Consider the following 21,844-nt stretch of genomic DNA (forward strand, 5'->3'; position numbering starts at 1 on the left):
TATGCTCAACATTGTTAATTATTAGAGAAATGCAAATCAAAATTACAATGAAGTATGACCTCACACCATTCAGAATGGCCATCATCATAAAGTTTACAAATAATAAATTGTGGAGGGGCGTAGAGAAAAGGGAACCCTCCTACACTGTTGGTGGAAATGTAGTTTGGTGCAGCCACTATGGAGGACAATATGGAGGTTCCTTAAAAAACTAAAACTAGACTTACCATATGACCCAGCAATCCCACTTCCTGGGCATATTTCCAGAGAAAACTCTAATTCAAAAAGGTACATGCACTGCAATATTCATAGCAACACTATTTACAATAGCCAAGATATGGGAGCACCCTAAATGCCCATGAACAGGCGACTGGATAAAGATGATGTGTGTGTGTGTGTATCAAATGGAATATTAGCCACAAAAAGAATGAAATAATGCCATTCACAGCAACATGGATAGGCCTAGAGATTATCACACGTAGTGAAGTAAGTCAGGCAGGGAAAGACAAATATGATATCACTTATATGTGGAATCTAAAAACATGGTACAAATAAACTTATTTATAAAATGGAAACAGACTCACAGACATAGAACAAAACCTTATCATTACCAGGGGAAAAGAGAAGGGGAAGGATAAATTGGGAATTTGGGATTAACAGATAGACACTACTATATATAAAATAGATAAACAACAAGGACATACTTTATAGCACAGTATCTTGTAATAACCTATAATGGAAAAGAATCTGAAAAAGAATATATATACGTATGTAATTCTATATATTTATGTTTCAGGTATATAACAAAGTGATTCAGTTTTACATATATATATGTATCTAGAATTAGTAAAAATAGCATTAAGTTCTCATTATCATCAAACAGTATTATAAGCATTGAACACATATTACTTCACTTAATCCTCACAACCACCCCATGAAATAGGCTTGATTATCGTCTTCATTTTACACACGAGGAGACTGAGAAATAAAGAGTTTGCCTGGTTACACAGCTAATAAGCAATGGAGCTGGGGTGAAACCCTAGCCACCTACCCTCCGTGTAATGACAATACATACTTGAGTAGGAAAACCTTCAACAGACCAAATAACTTTGGGCTTCCTGTCTGCTGCACATTTCAAACCCGAGCTTGCCTCGGATGCAGTGGTGCCTGAGATACTCTTTTCTCTGAGCTTCAGATACTAGTTTAGATGCTTCTCCCTCTTTTCCTTTCAGAATCCCCTCAAAGCAGAGAGATGGTCTTCTTTCTCATGACTGAACTCACGTTTCTCTTGAACGTCATTATCCCAAGGACAACTGCCTAGTTTGGGGAGGGGACATCCCATCAAAGCTTTTCTCATAAACAGGAAAAACTAAGTACTGCGGTCGAGGATGAGTGTCTTTCCTATTCTAGGTTGATTTTCTATACTAGGGGATGTCTCAGTTTAGCTGTAACGTGCAGGTGAATGTAAGTCATGCATTCAGGAATTCTTTGCCACCAGTCAGTGGAAAACATTTGCCGGGAAAAACTTTTGCTTCCCCTACGTGCGTGCACACACTCACTCCCTTCCCTCCCCTTCCTTAAAACTTTGCAAGCCTTCACTGTTTAAGCAGAAAGAACAGCAGCTTTCAGAGCTTATAAAAACAAGTCCTCCTGGGCTTTTCCAGATCTCCATTTCAGCTCTGTCCAGCTCCAGCTTCCAGGAATGAGGCTTCTGGAGGGAGGAGGGTGTGAAGCCATGTGCGGCCCCATGGGAACAAGACCGTATCTGCACTGCCTACTGCTTATCCTAAGTAACAGAGGAATAGACAAAACACTTGTTGAAAAAAACAAAGAAATAGATGAACGAATGAACAGCCATCTGTGGCTTCATCTCCTACCCCTCTCCTCCCTGCTTACTCTATTGCCACCACATCGCCATTCTGACATTTCTTGTCTCAGGTCATCTGCACATGCTGTTCCCTCTGCCTGAAATGCTCTTCCCCCAGCCATCAGCTTGATTAGCTCTCTTATCCCTGTAAGTTTTTACTTAAGTCTCACTTTCTTAGCGAGTCTCTCCATCTATGCTAAGTGAAATTGTGCATCCCTGCCTCAAAACTTCTTCTCTTTGTCTTGAATTTCTCTTGGCATGGCCTAACATACTTTAAAGTTTTACTTGTCATGTCTATTGCTTGTGCGGCTCTCTGAATTGTGAGTTTCACCGGGACAGTGATTTTTTTATTCACATCTAGGACAGTGCCTGCCACTTAGTATGTGCCCAATAAATATTAATCAAACAAATGGATAGATAAGAACCAGATATACAGAACCTGTTTCACTAGGTTTAAAGTCCAAAACTGGGGCTCTCAGTCCCCAAACTCACTCACTGCTTAGATGCATCTTTGAGAGGTTTCACTTTTATCTGAGCTTCCGTTTCTTCGGCTATAGACAGAGGGTCATAGTAATTAGCAACAAGGACTAATAACAGTAAATAGTAAAAGGGGAAATACCTCACAGAATAATCACAAAGACTACAAGAGAAAATTGATGTGCACTAAGCCGTCTACTGAGGCCAGTAATGATGACCTGAGAGATGGAAGCAAAGGGAGGGCAAAGAGGGTCCCAGGGTTCCCCAAGGAGCAGAGGATCAGCTGTCTTTGGCATTGGAGTAAAAGACCAGAAAATGCAGTCTGCTGCATTTCGTTAAGCAAAAATTACCTTCTCTCTGCCTTTTGAAATACTAGCCTCTGTATTCAGGGGGAAAAGATGGCGGCAGTGGGAGGCATCAGGCATCTTGAACTTAAATATAAAGGCTGTATAATGAAATATAGTATGCGTATAGCACATATGAAAAAGAGAGTCTGCATGCACAATATTATTTGGAAGTGAATCGATCGTCGTGGTATTTGTTTACTTTGTTCTATTGTAGGAAATTTGATATTTCATTTATACGACCATACCTGGCGTCATGTAGTACTTGTAGTACTTGGGTGTAGGGTAATTGTCACCACAGAACATCTCCTGAGAAGATTTTCCTGACAGTGTTAAGCAGCAGTATGGAAATTACTCGAGAGAGAGAAGTGTGTGTGTGTGTGTGTGTGTGTGGTTTTTTTTTTAATTAGGGTAATTTTTAACTGAAATATTAACTGTAATGAATATGCCAGAATCGACCTTAATGTATCTGGACAGTTTCCACATCCCAAGTGGTTAGTCTAATACCAGTTAAAGCATCACAGATTGCTATTATCATCTTCTTGCATTATTATTTCCATGAATTAATTTCATTTTAAAAATCAGACCTTCTCCAAATGAGAATAAATTTAAATATCTGGGGTGCAAATGTGAAGCTTATGTCAGGACCCATGCAGATCTAGAATTTCAAATTCTGAAACCGCAGAGTCATGGGAATAATCCTAAATTTTTTTTTAAATGGAGGGACTGACCTTTTGAGTCACTTAATCATTCCCCTTGCTGTTCACAGAGACTCTAAATAGCACCTCTGGTTTTCCTTCTGAAATTACGAACCACTTTCCCCTTAAATTCATAAGTGAATTTATCCATCCACCCACCCATCCATAGTTACAATCTTTCATTTGATAAATATTAAGCATCATTTATGTATTTGGAATGCTGCTTAGAACTGAGGAGACAGAATGAATGCTAACATTTTTTCCAATACATCATAATTTCATGAGAGAAAACAAACAGGTTAATAAATAATAATGGGATGAGATCCGTCTTGTAATAGCAGTATGGACAAAGTCCCGACCGGACGAGTCACCACGGCTTACGAATCATGAAGTGGTAACATTTGTTCTGAGGACAGATCTTTCCTTTCAGAATGACGGTAGCAAAGAGGAGGAGAAACTGCAGGGATCGAGACCAATCAGGGAGGCAGAGTGTACGGGGTTATTGCAGCTGTACCAACCAAGAGGCCTCCGCGCAGGTGGTGACAGTGAAGCAGAGAGAAAGGAGCTGGTTAGAGAGAAAACATCTGGAGAAGATGTATGCTGCCATTCCTAAAAATACCCACTGGGGAGATCTGAAATTGCAGAACATTCCTGAAAGGCTTTCCCTGTGTTTGAATCATGTGAAGAAAATGGAGGCCTGGACATGTCAAGTGGTGGATTTCTCCATCCGCTCCTTGCTTTGAATAAAAAATATGAACCTCCTCTAAATTTCCTCCAGCCTCAGCCTTTGTCTTCAGTCACATGCGACCACGACAGATAATGACGCAGACCCATTTTGTGACTGTGTTGGCTCTTATATAACTGGATAAAGTCAAGTAAATGTGGTGACTGGAACCCCAAAGTCCTGTTCTTCCTCGGACCGTCATTTCAGTCTTGCATTTTCCAGTGAGGTAGGGAGAGGCCAGGATTACTAACGATGGGGAAAAGGGGTCTGTTCTTACTGCTCAAAGACTCAAAAGCTTTTTTTCAAAATTAAGAAATACTTTTTTAATATTATGACATGATTTGTCTTTTTTCTCTGCTATTAATTGTAATTCTCCTGAGCTCTCAAATTTATGTAGGAAAATGTTTCACTTTACTTTTGCTTCCTATTCCCAAAACCCCCTATTATCGAACCCTCCATACTAGCCGCTTCTTCGTAGGACTTATCATTATTCGGGTTATATTCTCAAAGATTAGTCCAATATTTGAAATTCAAATGGTATATATTTTATATCTTTGGAGTACTTTGGGAAAAAGACAGATTATCAAGAAAACTTTTGAAAGTATCTCCAAAATGTCACGGATTACAAGTACAAAAGTCACGAAGCCCGTTCAGACTGCTAAGATGGCACTGCTGAGCAGCAGACAGCACAGCTGACTGGAGAAGCGAATGCCCGTGACTTGGCCCCGCTTACCAGCATGTGTGAGTCACGTTCATGCTTCAGCAAATTACTGTAGACACGGATATTCGGGCAACCTACGAATGGTTAAGATTGCAAATATTAAATCTTTGAATTCTCACTGAATACTACTACAAAATATTGTCTGTACAATTCTTTTACGCTTTGATGTTAAAATGATTCTGGATTTCACTGTACTTTTTCCCTCAATTTTGAAAAAACGCTTAAGTTTGTGCCGAATGTTTCCCAAAATATTCGTGAGAAAGGCTTACCATCCCTGTATCAACTTCTCGCAAAAGCTGTTTCTAATCCTCTGGGAGAGATGCAGAAGTGTCCCCACTGTGGGCTTTGACAGGTAAAGGAACTTACTGTCCTGCTGCCCCTTAATGCTTGTTGAAATGCGCTTTCTCCCAGGTTTGCCTCCTGTAATAATCTGTTGGACAGTAGAGTACCTGTTGTTCCTCAGGCAAAAGTGTAAAACTCTTCACGTTTGAATGGAGACATAGAAAGAGAAGGTTTCTGCTGTGCTGGTGACAGTTCTTGATTTTTCCACACTCAAAATTCTGGCTCCACGTTGGAGCACCAGTGTGGCGAATCCTAGCATTGGTGGCATTCTAAGGAAGGGACAGAAGTGTCATTGAGGAGTAAAGATCCAAAACACCTCCAGAAATGAGCTCTCATCTTGGTTTATTTCTCACAGAGCAGCAGGTGTACATCGTGTTACAGAATTAACTGTAACCTCCTCTTGCCTACAGTCACCCTGAGTCTTGCAGGGGAAAAGATGAACATGGTGCAGCTTGAGGGATCAGAAGGTCTTAAGAACTGCCTCAGTGGTCAGTAAAGAAGGCACCGAGTTATCTTTTATAAAAAAAGGGAGGGAGCATAATTCTTTGATACAAGGCCAACAAACTGGCGACGAAAAGCCAGTATGTCATTATTGGTGAATCTCATAATGTCACCTGCAGTGGCCCTGCAGCTGACATGTTTTCCCAAGAATAGAAAATGGGTAACACAAAACCCTGAGTGTGTTAGTGGACCTCTGTCAGTGTTCAATCTGCCTATTAATTTGGAAATTAGCATGAAAAGTACTGAGCCATCAAGCTTTCACTTAATCTCCATAAAACACGTGCAGATTGTGCTCTTACCTAATGGTCCATTCTTTCTATATTTAAATTGCCCCATAATTGAATAAGCTTTGTCATACCAGCATTTAAGTAATTAGAATTGGCTAAAGATTCATATTTTGATAAACTTCGGGCGTTTGAGACTACTGAATTGCGACTATTATTTATTTTTTTAATAGTGAAATATAGCTGGGAAGTAACAAAAAAAGCAAAAGCTCCTAATCTATTAAACATCACTGCCTATGCTGCCCTGTCCTTCAGAAAATGGATTCTAGTTTTTTTTAACTTACAGAGATTTTTTTCCAAAGGTGTACCACATATGGAGTGGTCATCTCTAAACTTAATTTTATGGCAGAGGATGGGATGGAAAGGAGAGGAAGTGCTACCTCAGGTATGGTCCCCACTTTGTCCTGCCAAGAGTTACACCAGGTTCTTTTCCAAATGCCAACAACACATGCTCTGTTCAGACAAGTAGCTCAAGGACAAGTTGTTACCAAGAGCCATTTGTGTTTCTAACTCAGACCAACCAGGAAGTGAAGAGAAAACGTTCTCTCAGTAATTTCTAGGCTAAGACAAATTTCTTTGAAGTTTCAACCCTTCTCCCCCAATTCCACTTAGCTTAAACTCACCTTTTAAACACAATTTTTATTGCTTACTTCTGTTAGCCCTCATATGCAGTGATGCTGAAATTCTTGGGTGATACTTGACCAGACAGAAATTTTAAAGTATGGCTTTGTGACAGAAATTGGATAAAAACTATCAATTCAAATTTACTCCTTTACAAATGAGAGGTGAGTCTCAAAAAAAAAAAAAAAGAATCTACTATCAAATTTAGCAGGTAAAGTGCCTTCCAACTGTGTTACAAGTCTCAACTGTCTCTAAAAGATGTGTGAACTCTGTTGGTCTATGAAATTAATATCTTTAAAAATCTATTCAGATTTCCTCAAAGTGTTCAGTGTAATTGTTTCCTATTTTAAGGGCTTTAAGGAAACGAAATTTAAACAGTGTAATCCAATTGTATTGTCTTTCAAAATTATCTGAGTTTCTTTTTGTCATTTTCCCACCTGGAGCAAGCGGAAGGTGTGCATTGGGGGAAGGCCAGGAGAAGAAGGAAAGTCTTAAAATTTCTTAATGTCCCAAAGGGATGTATGAACTCCCCAAAGAAACATCAGGGAATGTGTTGTTTTGCTAATGGTGAACATCACCCTGAATCAGTTCATCTGTCTCTGAGTGGATGACTGTGCGTAATCTGCAATGCCAACCGTCATCTGCTTTCATGAGTCACATAGAGGGGTTCATGGCAGGCGTACTGTGTGGGTCTCAAAGTTCCAAGAAATGGTGCAGGGCCACCTGTTCGAGAAACTCATTTCCAGAGATGAGCCTTTGCATCGCACAGGAAGCTGAGAGCCACTGACAGATGTTGTGTTTGTGGCAGAAGCTCACTAGTTCTGCATCCTCATCGAGGCTTTTTAGAAAGATGAAGTCTATTTTTAAAATGGAAAGATATCCCATGCTCCTATATTAAAAGAATCAATATTGTTAAAATGGTCACACTGCCCAGCCAATCTGCAGATTTAATGCAATCCCTATCAAATTACCCAGGACATATTTCACAGAACTACAACAAATCATAATAAAATTTATATGGAACCACAAAAGACCTAGAATTGCCAAAGCATTACTGAAGAAAAAGAGGCTGGAGGAATAACTCTCCCAGACTTCAGACAATACTATAGAGCTACAGTCATCAAGACAACGTGGTATTGGTACAAAAACAGACATATGGACCAATAGAACAGAATAGAGAGCCCAGAAATGAACCCAGAAACTTCTGGTCAACTAATCTTCCACAAAGGACGCAAGAATATACAATGGAATAAAGACAGTCTCTTCAGCAAATGTTGGGAAAACTGGACAGCAGCATGTAAAACAATGAAGCTAGAACACTCCCTCACACCATACACAAAAATAAACTCAAAATAGATCAAAGACTTAAACATAAGACAAGATATAATAAATCTCCTTGAAGAAAACATAGGCAAAACATTATCTGACATACATCTCAAAAGTGTTCTCCTAGGGCAGTCTCCTGAAGCAATAGAAATGAAAGCAAGAATAAACAAGTGGGACCTAATGAAACTTACAAGCTTCTGCACAGCAAAGAAAACCATAAGTAAAACAAGAAGACAACCTACGGAGTGGGAGAAAATTTTTGCAAATGAAACCGACAAAGGCTTGATCTCCAGAATATATAAGCAGCTCATACGACTTAATAAGAAACAACCAAACAACCCAATCCAAAAATGGGCAGAAGACCTCAACAAGCAATTCTCCAAAGAAGAAATACAAATGATCAATAGGCACATGAGAAAATGCTCAATATCACTAATTATCAGAAAAATGCAAATCAAAACTATGATGAGGTATCACCTCACACCAGTCAGAATGGCCATCATTCAAAAATCCACAAATGACAAATGCTGGAGAGGCTGTGGAGAAAGGGGAACCCTCCTACACTGCTGGTGGGAATGCAGTTTGGTAAAGCCATTGTGGAAAACAGTATGGAGATTCCTCAAAAGACTAGGAATAGACTTACCATATGACCCAGGAATCCTGCTGCTGGGCATATACCCAGAAGGAACCCTACTTCAAAATCACATCTGCACCCCAATGTTCATAGTAGCACTATTTACAATAGCCAAAACATGGAAACAGCCTAAATGCCCATCGACAGATAACTGGATAAAGAAGAGGTGGTATATTTATACAATGGAATACTATTCAGCCATAAAAACTGACAACATAACGCCATTTGCAGCAACATGGATGCTCCTGGAGAATGTCATCCTAAGTGAAGTAAGCCAGAAAAAGAAAGAAAAATACCATATGAGATCGCTCATACATGGAATCTTAAAAAAAAAAAAAACGTAAATACAAAACAGAAACAGATTCATAGACATAGAATACAAACTTGTGATTGCCAAGGGAGCGGGGGGTGGGAAGGGACAGACTGGGATTTCAAAATGTAGAATAGATAAACAAGATTATACTGTATAGCACAGGGAAACATACACAAGATCTTGTGGTAGCTCACAGCGAAAAAATGTGACAATGAATATACGTATGTTCATGTATAACTGAAAAATTGTGTTCTACACTGGAATTGGACACAACATTGTAAGATGATTATAATTCAATAAAAAATGTTTTAAAAAAAAAGAAAGATGAAGTCTACACCGCAGTTATACCACCTATGGGTTCAGGTCATCAGGACGAAGTAGGAATTAGTCCATAAGGAAAGTCATAACAGCTGAGGGATAGAAGGGAGTTAGCAACTCACTGAGTCCGGCCAACTGGACTCTAGACCATTTTCTGTTTCCCCGCAGGGACCCACACTGAGCTACACCTCAGTGTCATCTATTAACCACAGAAATGCTGTGTTGTTTGAAATGACTGCATTTCCAATCACCCGAGGCGGTTGCATTTTTTTGAGAATTCATAGAACAGACAACAAGGTCCCTCAGTGGAAACGCTGACCCCAGCTGAAGTGTTAAACAGATTGGCTTTGGTGCCCTAAATGTTAAGATAAATGCTGAGGTCAGTTTGCAGTAACAGCCATTCTTAGGAAGGAAAATTAAATGGTGGTATGAAAACCCAGTAGTTTTCAGGGCTTATGGGAATCACGTCCATCACCATGAGAGTAAAATACAGGCTTAATTTTTTGTTTAGGTAAGCATGTTTATGAAAGTGATTCATATGTCATTGCCTTATACTGCCTCATCTATACTTAAAAGCTGTCTGGTCAGCCTGCTCTTAAATGATTATTTAGGACCAATAAGAGTCTTTCATCTCATAATACCTCGTTGCATAAGATGCTTTACGGAAGGACAAGTGCATTCAGGTACAGTCATGATCAACTCAGTGGCAGCTTTTCACTAGGTTAAATGAGAAAACCTATTACTACAGAGTAATGATGTTTTAATTGCACGTTTACTACACAAAAAGTGAAGCCAGAGCTTAATTCCTGCACTTGGAAGAGCTACATTAAAAAAATGCATTTGTAGTGAAGCAGCAGTTATATTCCAAGCAAGGAAAAGTTCATTCAAATCAGCACTTAGGATTATGAGGGTGCTCTAGTCTTCCTTTCAAACCTCTATCAGGGAAGTGAAATTTATGTAATGGAATGCTAGTCTGAAATGGGGCCTATCTATGATGTTATTAAGCAGCTGGATTACAGAAGTCGGACATGCACTGCATTTAAACCTGCCGCCTCCTTTCAGAAATATTGCCACAGATTCAGTGCCTTTCAGTTGTTTATAGAATGCCCAGCAGTCCAAAAATACTTCCATAATAAGTATTTCAGTGACAATTTAACTTTTTAAAAAAATGGAATTGACTTGTAATGTTCATAATGCATTGTCTCTTCTATTGTGTGTATATGACTTATTTTATATTCATGGGAATGTAAATATTGTTCAATAGTTCCTCATAACAAGATTTTAATAACCACACTGGGAAAAAATAGTTTTTCATAAATTAAGGTAAAACGGTAAGATTCACATTGATGTAGAAATTTGGCAGTGAGTTCATAAATTTATGTAGACGGGCAAAGTGAACAATTGAAATCCAAAAAAAAAAAAAAATCTGGGATATGGGCTAGAACTCAGAGAAATACAGTATCCGGGGAACCATCCATAATGAATAAGGACGTTTACAAATCTGCATTTTGTACCACACGTATTTTTAAGCCAAGATAGCTAAAGTGTAGTACTAATTTCCCAAATATTTTTCCTGCATGCAGAGTCCAATGGCAGCTGGCCCATTAGAAAGACAAAGAATGTGCTTATGAAGACTAGTAACGTATGCTCAGAACTAAAGAGGAGGGCAAAAGCTAGGAATTCAGTGCATTCAGGTGCCTAGAAATGTACCCATATCTGAAAATTAGCAGTTACTGCATAATACGTATTATATGCCTGAGAACATAAGTTCTAAGCATTTGACCACTATTCCTCCATGCATACAGCCTCATGATGTAAAGTACAGCTGTTCTACTCCAGGTCACACGCTGAGTCATCAGCAGAACTAATCATCGAACCTGGACAGCCTGGCTTCAAATCGCATCCTTTCTAACCGCTCCATACTCTCTGCCTTACCTTGTCCGAAAGCCCAGCCTCTCCAATCCAGCCAAAACAGCAGTGCTCCATTCTTGTTAAATGACTTTCATGATTAATAAGCCTGTGGCATGAATAACTGCAAGATCAGTTTCTATAAGACACAGAAAATTAATTAAATCAATATTTTTGGAGAAACAACAAGTAACGCCCCCTCCCGTAGGTGTCCTGTGTAGCCTTGTGTGTCCCTTCGGGAATTACTACCGCTGCCACCTGTTACTATCTTAAAAGCATTTGCCTGGACAGACACATTGCAGGGATTACCTGATTTAATCACCATAGGGACCGTATGAGGGCTGATAATACCATTTCCACATGGGGAGACTAGGGCTCAAGGAGGTTAAATAGTTTATTCAACCCCAACCCCACAGTGTTAGAAAGTGATAAGGCAGAGATTTGCACCCAGGCCGTTTGTCTACAGCGCCCACACTGTCACCAGCGCCTCTCACCATCGTGTGTTGTCTCCATTGGCAACCTAGTCAGCATGACTTGAACAGGGGAAAAACAGGCCTATAGTCTCCATGAATATAACACGTTTAAGAACTCTTCTAAAAGCGTCTTTAACACTTGGGGACAGAATAGATTCTTGAATTTCCTTCCCTTTTCACTTCTCTAACTCATCTTACCTTGAAGATAGGCAAAGGATACAACACGATGCTCAAAATACAAAATGAAAACAGTAGAACATTGTTGACTTCATTTCAGATTTAATATATAAGCCCTCTACCTGCTTTTATTTTTCTCAATTTAAATTGGTGGACAGATCTAAAAAACATAATATTAGCATAAGTTACTGAGAAATCTCTCTGGGGGCCTATAATAGGTTTGTTGGGCTGGGAGAAATGAATGGATGCTCTTATCTTAAAGACTCAGTGCTTTTTATTTAATATTACCAGATTAGTGTCTTCATCTGGTGGATCATTACCAAGATGGTTTTGTGCTTGTGGCTAGAAATAATTAATAATAATAATAATAATAAATAATAGTGTGTGTTCAGCAGCTGAGTAGCTTCACTTACTGAATTGGCGAATGTGCAGCACACACAAATGCAATTTGCATGAAAAAAGAACCACTGTGTAAAATCCTGCCTTTGGAACGGCAGATTTACGGGGATAGTGATTATAGTGTGTGAAGCTTAAGGCATAACCGTAATGACGGTAGGACCATTTCTCTCCCTCATGCAGTATTTTATGTCTGTCACCCTCTGACCCAGCAGACAGTGAATTCATGGTAGCACATGCTATTTCCTATCCTGTAAGAGTGGTTTTATTGCCACCTCCTGCTTTTAGTCACTGAAAACTTGCTGAAAAGCCTGCTTAGAACGTAAGTTTTACAAGTTCAAACAGTAGGGCATGAGAGAAAAGGGTAATATTTAAGTTCAAAAAATAAGGCAGTGCTTAATATGGTATATTAACAACTCATTTTTAAATGAAAGCAAAAATTTTTAATGTTGGATTGTATATTATTTAAGCAACTCTTTGGTGTCAGGAAGTTCCAGTCTGTCATCTATAAAGGGTAAAATGACAATTGCTTTCCCCTCATTAGCATGTCAGAATTTAAACATGAGTCACTTGGACTTAATGAGCACGTAAACCATAAAATGGCTTTTTTGTGTTAAATGTGAGACAGTAAGTTCAAAATGTTATTTGCATCTTGCATATTAGGTGATAAAAATTGGTGATAACGTACCTGTATTTAGAATCATCTTCTATATATTCTCAAATCTTTGGCTTTGCTATTTCATTTGGTACAAATCTGGAGGTTGTCAGGGAGGGAGCAGACATACATTCATATTTATACTGCACTGAAAATATGACTTAGCCTTTGTTTGAATTCCTTAAATGTAGCCCTCTAACTTGACTGAATGTTAGTGTGAACCTCATTCTGCTTTTAGTGGTTTTCTTGTTAAAGATTTACCCATTAAACAAAAACTAAACGCAACTCTAAAACTTTTATTTTTATAGTACTTCAGAGATGGCAAGGCCGGGCTTTCGTGAATATAATATTTGATCCTCACAGCAAGACTGTGAGGCTAACAGGATTGTACCCATTTTATATATGGGAAAGCCGAGGAGCCCCAAGGTTGCATGACACAGCCAGTGTCAGCAGGATTACTGCCACACTGACCTAAATCCAGAACCCTGTATGCCGAACCACGGTGGTCCTCTGATCAAAATCAAATCAAAAATAAAATTGTCCGTTACTCTTCATCTCATAAAATGTGGATATTTTTGGGATTAACTAGGAAACTAGGAAATATTGTATAAAATAAGGAAAAGTTATGTTTCAATCCATGCTCATTTAGACAATCACGTCTTTTAGTCATGTTTAAATTTTGGTTTTCTAGCAGTTATTTTAGCGGATAAAAACACAGCACAATAAAAGTGTACATTTATGATATTCTTGAGGATATGGATTGGATAATTATGTGTGTTTATATGTATGCTTACATGTTTTCTCTGAGGTCAAAGAAAATGTATTCCAGGTACATCAGCCTTTGGTATTAGCCTGTTAATTTGATGTCTATAAAATGATGTGAAGCTAAAGCTTTAAATATAAATAGTTGGAGAGAATCACTCCTCAGCTTTATATAAACCAGCAGGATTAACTACTTACCCTGGAATGAAGATGTAAGGATGCGCCCGCTGCACTCACCAGCAGAGAACTTAGAACCCGGGCTTGCGATGGCGCAAGAGGGCATGTCCCTCGCCGTCATGGAGACCCTGCAGCACGCCCCTCCAGTTGCCTGTGCTGAATCCTCCCTGAGGCTCAACCATTTCTTCTCTTCTTTTTTTCCTGTCATTTCAAGCACTAGTTCCCGTACTATGTTTGATAATTATTCCTGCAAAAGAGAATTTTTTAGAAAAGGCAGTGAATTTTCTCAGCCAGTGGAAATCAAAGACTGTGTTAAATCCATGTTTGTCAAGAAAAGTTGATCATCAAAATAACACTCCCGTAGTTGTCACAGCGGTCAGGTATCTTCATTAGCAACCTGTGACAGAATGTCTGTAGAAATACTCGTACTTCCTCCCCACGGTCTTCTTGCCCCGACTCCCAGGCTGGGAGCCCTTCACACAACTTGTGTAAAATGACCACTGAACGTCCGACAAACTGATCACAGTATTGCTGCCCTAAGCTATCCCCCGCTCCCCGAAATTCTAGAGGTCAGCAGGCCCTTCGTGTGTTTGTGTCCTCCCATCTGCAGTTCCATTCCTTCCGTCGTTTCTCTGGGCGGGGAAGTGTGCAGGCAGAGGCTCCTTCCGTGGGACCGAGCACCGACTGACCGAAGACACCCGAGCAGGATGGCTGCCTCCGCGCAGAACAAACACTGAGTTTTGCACCTTCCTTTTGCAGTGGAGCCGGAGACGAGCCATGGCCGAGCACAGGCTGGAGCTGGCTTCATTGTTTTCTGTAGGGTTTCTCTTTTCCATAGTTGATCAAACAAGGGCCAAAAAATGAAACAAAAAAGTCTCTGGGCAAGTGTTTCATGAGAGGAAAAGTAACTCTGTCACTTAATGAAATAAAACCAAAGCATCCACAATAATTTTTTAAAATGCACGTTTTGTTATAATCATTGCTGGAAAAGAACTGTTAGGGAACTCTGAGTACCGTGATATCAAGGGTATAACCAGAAATTCATTGACACAGCAGAAACCTCTGTCTTTTTCTGTACCATCTTTCTTCCACATGCATAAAGATACACATTTATATATATGTGTCAGGTATTCTAGCTAGCCATTATTTCTCTCCTGTATATAAACATTCTTTGGACTTGAGTAGGTATGAAAATCCAGTGTGAATCTGCCTCCATAAAATTTATAATAGCAGTAATAATACTGCTCTAATCAATTTCATGAGAAACTTTGGGCACCTTTAAAATTTGGTAAAACATTGTATGATCCTTGTTTTTCTCCCAAATATTGTTTGTCCTTATGAATAGTTAATTTTCTGAAATGTAATTGAGTCAAACACTCAATTTTTAAATTACTTCAGGAATGGATTTTGTGGAGCTAATTCCCCAGGGCTTTCTTGAAGCTGTGGTCTGACTGTATTCCTGCAACCAAGGTCTTTCTTCACTGACTCCTGCATGATGTGTATGATCTCTGGGTTTTGCCCACCAGGCCTGTGCGAAGAACAGGGATTCCAGAATCATTCTGTGGTTTTGAAAGTAACAGCATCACCAGTTAAGATCTTCCTGGTCACAGTTGGAGTCATTTGGGTAATTGTGCAAGTGGCTCTTCTTAGAGACATAATATTTTAAATTATGTAATACTTTCATTACATATTTTAATTATATGATATTTTTATGTAATGTGTAATACCTTTATATTACAAAATGACAGAGAAAATAGTATATTTTAATAAGCTAAAAATACCTGAATATGGTAGTCGTCTAGAATTCAGTAGTTTATTTGCTGTAGGAAATAACCCGCATTTTAAGCTACCTATTAATACTCACTTGTGTAAGAGTTTTAAGCTGATAGCTGTTACGATTATATGTTCTTCTTCTTTTGTAGGTAACCCATTAACCAAGAATAAAATCAAATGATCCTCAAGGCGGATTACATCGAACATATACATAGAAACGTAACTCCTGAGGTGAGAAGGATTTTTATACCGCTCAGAAGAGGCACTCCGGAGTCTATCGTTTCCAGGGGATTTCATGGCTCATAATCAACTGCTTCTTGGAAACAGACTTTTTTAAAGTCAGACACGAACTTCTCTATCATGGAGATCTCCTCAGATTTGAACTGTGTTCAATTTGTATAGTTGGATTTGCTAAAAGAATTTGAAGTTGCTCTGTGGAGAGTTGGTGAAGAGTTGGTGTTTGCGGATAGTGTCAGAGATGCTTACCTTTTGGGCTCTTGGCTCCAAATGTGACTGCTTTCCTTGTTTCTGAAAGTCTCCCAAGTGCACTGGCCTTCGGCCACGGACCTGCCGCTGGGTCCTGTACTCACTGGCTGGCGGACTGCACGTGGCTCAGTGACATCTCCTTTGCGCACTTCTCCTCTGGCATGGCGTAGACTGGGACGGTTTGATTTGTATCTTTATCTCGGAGCTCTGAAAGCCTATATGTTTTAACATCTTAAAGTTGCTTTTGTTAAAGGAATGGAAATATATATACATTGATAATAATTACTGTTGGTAAGTAATAGTTATCTGACTACATCCATCATATAAGAATGTGTAGACAAGCTGACTGTTTCCCCAAGGCTGACACGCTGCTGCAGCTCTCCGCCAGCTACGTAGGTAGTAGTTAGAACTGAATTACCATTTCCATCATATACGACTCTTTGGTACCTCTAGAGTACTCTCCCTTTCAGGTTTGCTTTTTTTTTTAAAGTGGGCTTTTTCTTTCATTTTTCTCTTTACTTTTCCCCTTCACAGAAATCAGCAGTGAGCAGTCAGGAATTTAGGCAACCTTCAGTTTGAACAAATTGCCAAGGATGCATGTGGGTTATGATTTCGTAGCTTGAAAGTTACTCTTTTAGATTTCTTCCAGTATTTTTTTAAACTGTCCTTTCTATCTCATTTTAAAAAGACTGCCTCTTGCTTGATCCCAATGACTGTTTGAATGCCTATATATTTGTTTGTTCAGTCTGTTCCTAGAATAAATTGTTCTTTTCCTTGGTCTCAAATTTATAAATATTTGCTTAAAGTTGCCCCATTCAAACACTTTCTTTGGTCAGTTTTTGTCCACGTTTTTGTAGTCCTTTTAACATTTGTGGTTTTCAGTTCTATAGGAGACTCTTATAAATATTTAAAGGCCTTAAACATGTATGTACTTTTTTTCTAAGTTATTCACAGAATGTATAATTTTATACTACTGTTATTTTGTTTCATTTTGTGATGTGCTAGGAGAGAAGAATGGAAATTGCATAGCCATTCTGTAATAATATTGTGCAAATGTATAGTTTGAAGGAATTTAAAGGGAGAGGCGTCTGTATTTTACTCATTTTAGGCTGATAGGCAGATACTTCAGAAACTGTCCTATTAGAAGTTCCATTATGTTAAAGACAGTGTGGACATCTTTGATATTTTTAAAACTCACTGACATGGCCAATTAGGTATATGCCGATTTCCATGATGGAGGCTGACATACAGACCAAAGCTCTCCGGGGGAAGTTGGTAACAACTTTGAAAGACTAATACATTACTCAGAATCTTTTGTTGGCAGAATGAATAAAAGTGTAAAATTTGCTTAAAAATTTTTGGAAAGTATGCTTTTGACTGTGAGTGAAAGTATACTGCCCCACAGTTCCATGGAATGAAATGACTTTTTCCTTCCATTTTAATTATGCATAAAGTCAGATGGCTCAGTGGTTTTCGCAATGGTTCAAGATGATATGAACTCCGGAAGAAAGGAGGAACAGTTGTGCTGGAGTTTCTGCATCGGTGATATTCTCGTTAGTTTCTTTGGAACAAAGTGAAAACCTATGTTATTTTGGAAATTATGAATTTGTCCTAGGTTAGTTTGAAATTATAGATCATGCCTCTCATTTTTTAAACTATGTCCTTTAAAACAACACTGGAAACTCTGTATTATATTCAAGTGTAATACATGCATATCAATAGGAAAAAATAAATGGAATTTCAAATATACTAACTAGATTATCCCCAGTAGATTAATGTTGTGATTCAGAAAAGGTGAATAAAATTGGAATATAAAATGGACTCTTTTTCATGAGTTACAATCAGAAAACCTGTTTTCCAGTGTTTTATTTTAAGAGCACTTTAGTTACTACACAGGAAAACCTCTGAGTTTTTGGAGAAGCTAAGAAGCTATGACAAATTCTTCAATCTTCTTTTAATAAAAATCCATGGCAATTCTTGCCATCTACACAAGGTTCCAATATTTGACTTGCTTCTTTGCTAGGAAACAATTGTAATAGATATATTTACACTTTTGCCACTTGCCTACATCTTGACTATGAACACAATTGGCAAAATTTTGCTAGCAGTATACAAAACTCATTTTATTATAAAAATTGTTAAAGATAATTGTTTCCTTTGAAATTCATTATAAAGTTGGCTCTTGAACAACAGGTTTGAATGGCGTGGGTCCACTTATACACATATTTTCTTCAACAGTAAATAACACTACTACACAATCTGAGGTTGGCTGAATCCCCAGGTGTAGAACCAGGGATATGGAGGACCTGAATATGGCAAGGATGGAGTCTAAGTTAAAGGCAGATTTTTGACTGCACGGAGGCAGGTCAGCGCCCCTGACCCCAGAGTTGTTCAAGGGTGAACCATACATTGAAATGTTAATGAAAATATCAAATATGGCTATGATTTAGCCTTTAAAAATTATTTGAAACAGCTTTAATTTTTAAATAGTGAAAGTTTTACATAAAGTTATGAAAATAGCTTAGAGGACTTCTGTGTACCCTGACCTCATCATTCATTCCCCAGTGATAACATCTTACAAAACCAAGAGATTGACATTGGTACAATACTGTTCACTCAAATACAGACCTTATTCAGATTTCACTAGTTTCACATGCACTTTGTGTGAATTTGTGTATGTGTGATCTTATGTTTAATTAATTTGGTAAACACCTACCCTAGTATGTCATAACACAGAATATAGTATGAGAATATGGGCCAAGTGACTGTGATTTGTGGTGATTTTGAAGTTCTCTATTTATGGAATAACATCCTATAGCTTTATTTTATTTTTATACATTCTTGTTGCCTTAACATAATGGAAACTTCCAATTTTCACATCAGACAGGACCATATAAGATTTCAACTTTGGAATTAGCATTAATGGGTATGAAGAGGTGCGAGAATCTGCACCTATGGTTGAATTTTAAAAAGACTTGGGTCCTTCTTGCGTTTCCTCAGTAAGGCCTGCGCTGCTACATGGTGCTGTACAAGTGGGTTGTGACTTTTGATAATACACAATGGCTAAACGTACAGTGATTAAATGGGATGAGATCTCTTAAAAGTTTTGATCATTTTCTCAATTCACGGTCATACATCCATCTGAAAGAGCAATATATGTGAAGATATCAAATAGTATTTTTTCATCATCCAGCCCTTTCTGCTTTTGACCCGCTTAAGTGGAAAGAATTAGAGTGATTGAAGACACTCTGCTTAGAGAAGCTGAAAAGTTGGGGAGACATACACCAGGCATCTCCTGTTCCCTGCACCCACACAGAGAACACAGAGTAGAAGTTACTATTATCGAGGTAAGAGTTTGTCTATCTGCCTATCTGTCTATCTGCTTTCCTCTCCTTTCTCACCCTCCCTTCCCCTGCTTTATCTTTCCCTTTCTTATCTTTTGTTTTGTATATAGAATGCTTTAAAAAATAATAATACAGGTAGCAGATTTCTTCATTGCTTTCACTTGCGCTGTGTGAGACGAAAGTAATGTAGACATTTCAATTATCTGGCACCCAAGTGACTCACTGAATTCCTACCAGGCACAAACATATTTGGCTAGATTGAATTTTAGCTGAAGTTGAGCCTTAAAAATGGCCTTTACAAGAATATACAATGGAGAAAAGACTCTCTTCAGCAAGTGGTGTTGGGAAAACTGGATAGCAGCATGTAAATCAATGAAGTTAGAACACTCCCTCACTCCATACACAAAAATAAACTCAAAATGGCTTAAGACTTAAATATAAGACAAGACATGATAAATCTCCTAGAAGAAAACACAGGCAAAACATCTGTCATACATCTTAGGAATGCCTTCCTAGGGCAGTCTACCCAGACAGTAGAAACAAGAGCAAAATAAATAGGACCGAATTAACTCATAAGATTTTGCATAGGAAAAGAAACCATAAGCAAAACAAAATGACAACCTAGGAATGGGAGATATTTACAAATGATGCAACAGACAAAGGCTTAATTTCCAGAATATATAAATAGCTCATACACCTTGACAAAACACAAACAACCCAATCCAAAAATGGGCAGAGGACCTAAACAAGCAATTCTCCAGTGAAGACATACAAATGGCCAACAGGCACATGAAAAAATGCTCAATATCACTAATTATCAGAGAAATGCAAATCAAAACTCCAATGAGGTAGCACTTCACACCAGTCAGAATGGCCATCATTCAAAAGTCCACAAATGACAAATGCTGGAGAGGCTGTGGAGAAAAGGGAATCCTCCTACACTGCTGGTAGGAATGCAGGAATGCAGGAAAACAGCATGGAGAGTCCTCAAAAGACCAGGAATAGACTTACCATATGACCCAGGAATCCCACTCCTGGGCATATACCCAGAAGGAATCCTACTTCAAAAATACACCTGCACCCCAATGTTCATAGCAGCACTGTTTACAATAGCCAAGACATGGAAACAGCCTAAATGCCCATCAACAGATGACTGGATAAAGAAAAGCTGGTATATTTATATAATGGAATACTATTCAGCAATAAAGATGACAACATAATGCCATTTGCAGCATCATGGATGTCCCTGGAGAATGTCATCCTAAGTGAAGTAAGCCATAAAGAAAGAAAAATACCATATGCTATCACTCATATGTGGAATCTAAAAAAAAAAAAAGATGACAACAAATGAACTTAAATATAAAACAGAAACAGATTCATAGACATAGAATACAAACTTGTGGTTGCTAGAGGGAGGGGGGTGGGAAGGGACAGACTGGGAATTTGAAAATTGTGGATAGTGACAGGTATATATAGAATAGATAAACAAGTTTATACTGTATAGCACAGGGAAATATATACAAGATCTTGTGGTATCTTGTCGTGAAAAAGAATGTGACAATGAATATATGTATGTTTATGTATGACTGAAAAATTTTGCTCTACACTGAAAATTGACAGAACATTGTAAACTGACTATAATTCAGTAAAACAAAATTTAAAATAAAAACCTAAAAATAGACTTACCATATGATCCAAAAATCCCACTTCTGGGTATATATCCAGAGGGAACTTTAATTCAAAAAGATACATGCACCCCAATGTTCATAACAGCACTGTATACAATAGTCAAGACATGGAAACAACCCAAATGTCCATCAACAGGTAACTGGATAAAGAAGTTGTGGTATATTTATACAATGGAATACTACTCAGCCATAAAAAAGAATAAAATTACATTTGCAGCAACATGGATAGACCTAGAGATCATCATTCTAAGTAAGCTAGAAAGAGAAAGAAAGATACCATATGATATCGCTGACATATGGAATCTTAAAAAAGAAAAAAGGATACTATGAACTCATCTACAAAACAGAAACAGACTTGAAGATATAGTAAACAAGCTTATGGTTATTGGGGAAAGTGAGTGGGAAGGGATAAATTTGAGAGATTGAGATTTACAAATGTTAGCCACTATATATAAAAATAGATAAATTTCTTCTGTATAGCACAGGGAACTTTGTTCAATATCTTGAAATAACTTAATGAAAAAGAATATGAAAACGAACATATGTATGTATATGCATAAGTGGGACATTGTGCTGCACACCAGAAACTGACACAATGTAACTGACTGTATATCAGTTTTTTAAAAAAGGCCTTTAAAATGAGTTCAGTAGATATTTTTTCAATGCCCTATATGTGCAGGGCACTGTATAACCAATGAAAAGTGGGTACACAGAAGGCTTAAGTATTTCATATTTGTTTTGATTTTTTTTCAAATCTTACTTCATTGCATTTCAAATTACTAAATGGTATGCACTGTGTCAAACATTTTTCTTGAAGGTCTTATCGGTTATACAAAGT

General features: G+C 38.2%; 1 protein-coding gene across 10 annotated transcripts in view; it reads left to right on the plus strand.

The window, feature by feature from the left end:
- The window catches only part of TAFA2 (TAFA chemokine like family member 2), a 528,067-nt gene that overhangs the window by 500,729 nt on the left and 5,494 nt on the right, over nt 1–21,844 (plus strand). Inside the window, exons 6-7 of one of the 10 annotated variants that reach the window (XR_012078766.1) lie at nt 15,638–15,719; nt 19,168–19,268. The exons of 7 other annotated variants lie outside the window; for them this stretch is intronic. Coding sequence is in view for 1 of the 3 variants with exons in the window: in XM_072973866.1 (XP_072829967.1) it covers nt 15,638–15,649 (12 nt within the window). In the remaining 2 variants the exon portion in view is untranslated. Of the gene's footprint in view, nt 1–15,637; nt 16,257–19,167; nt 19,269–21,844 lie in introns of those variants that run through there. 2 more of the 10 variants (XR_012078767.1, XM_072973866.1) reach the window with 2 other exon arrangements.

This window comes from Vicugna pacos, chromosome 12 (assembly GCF_048564905.1).
Source record: "Vicugna pacos chromosome 12, VicPac4, whole genome shotgun sequence".
Taxonomy (NCBI): Eukaryota; Metazoa; Chordata; class Mammalia; order Artiodactyla; family Camelidae; genus Vicugna; species Vicugna pacos.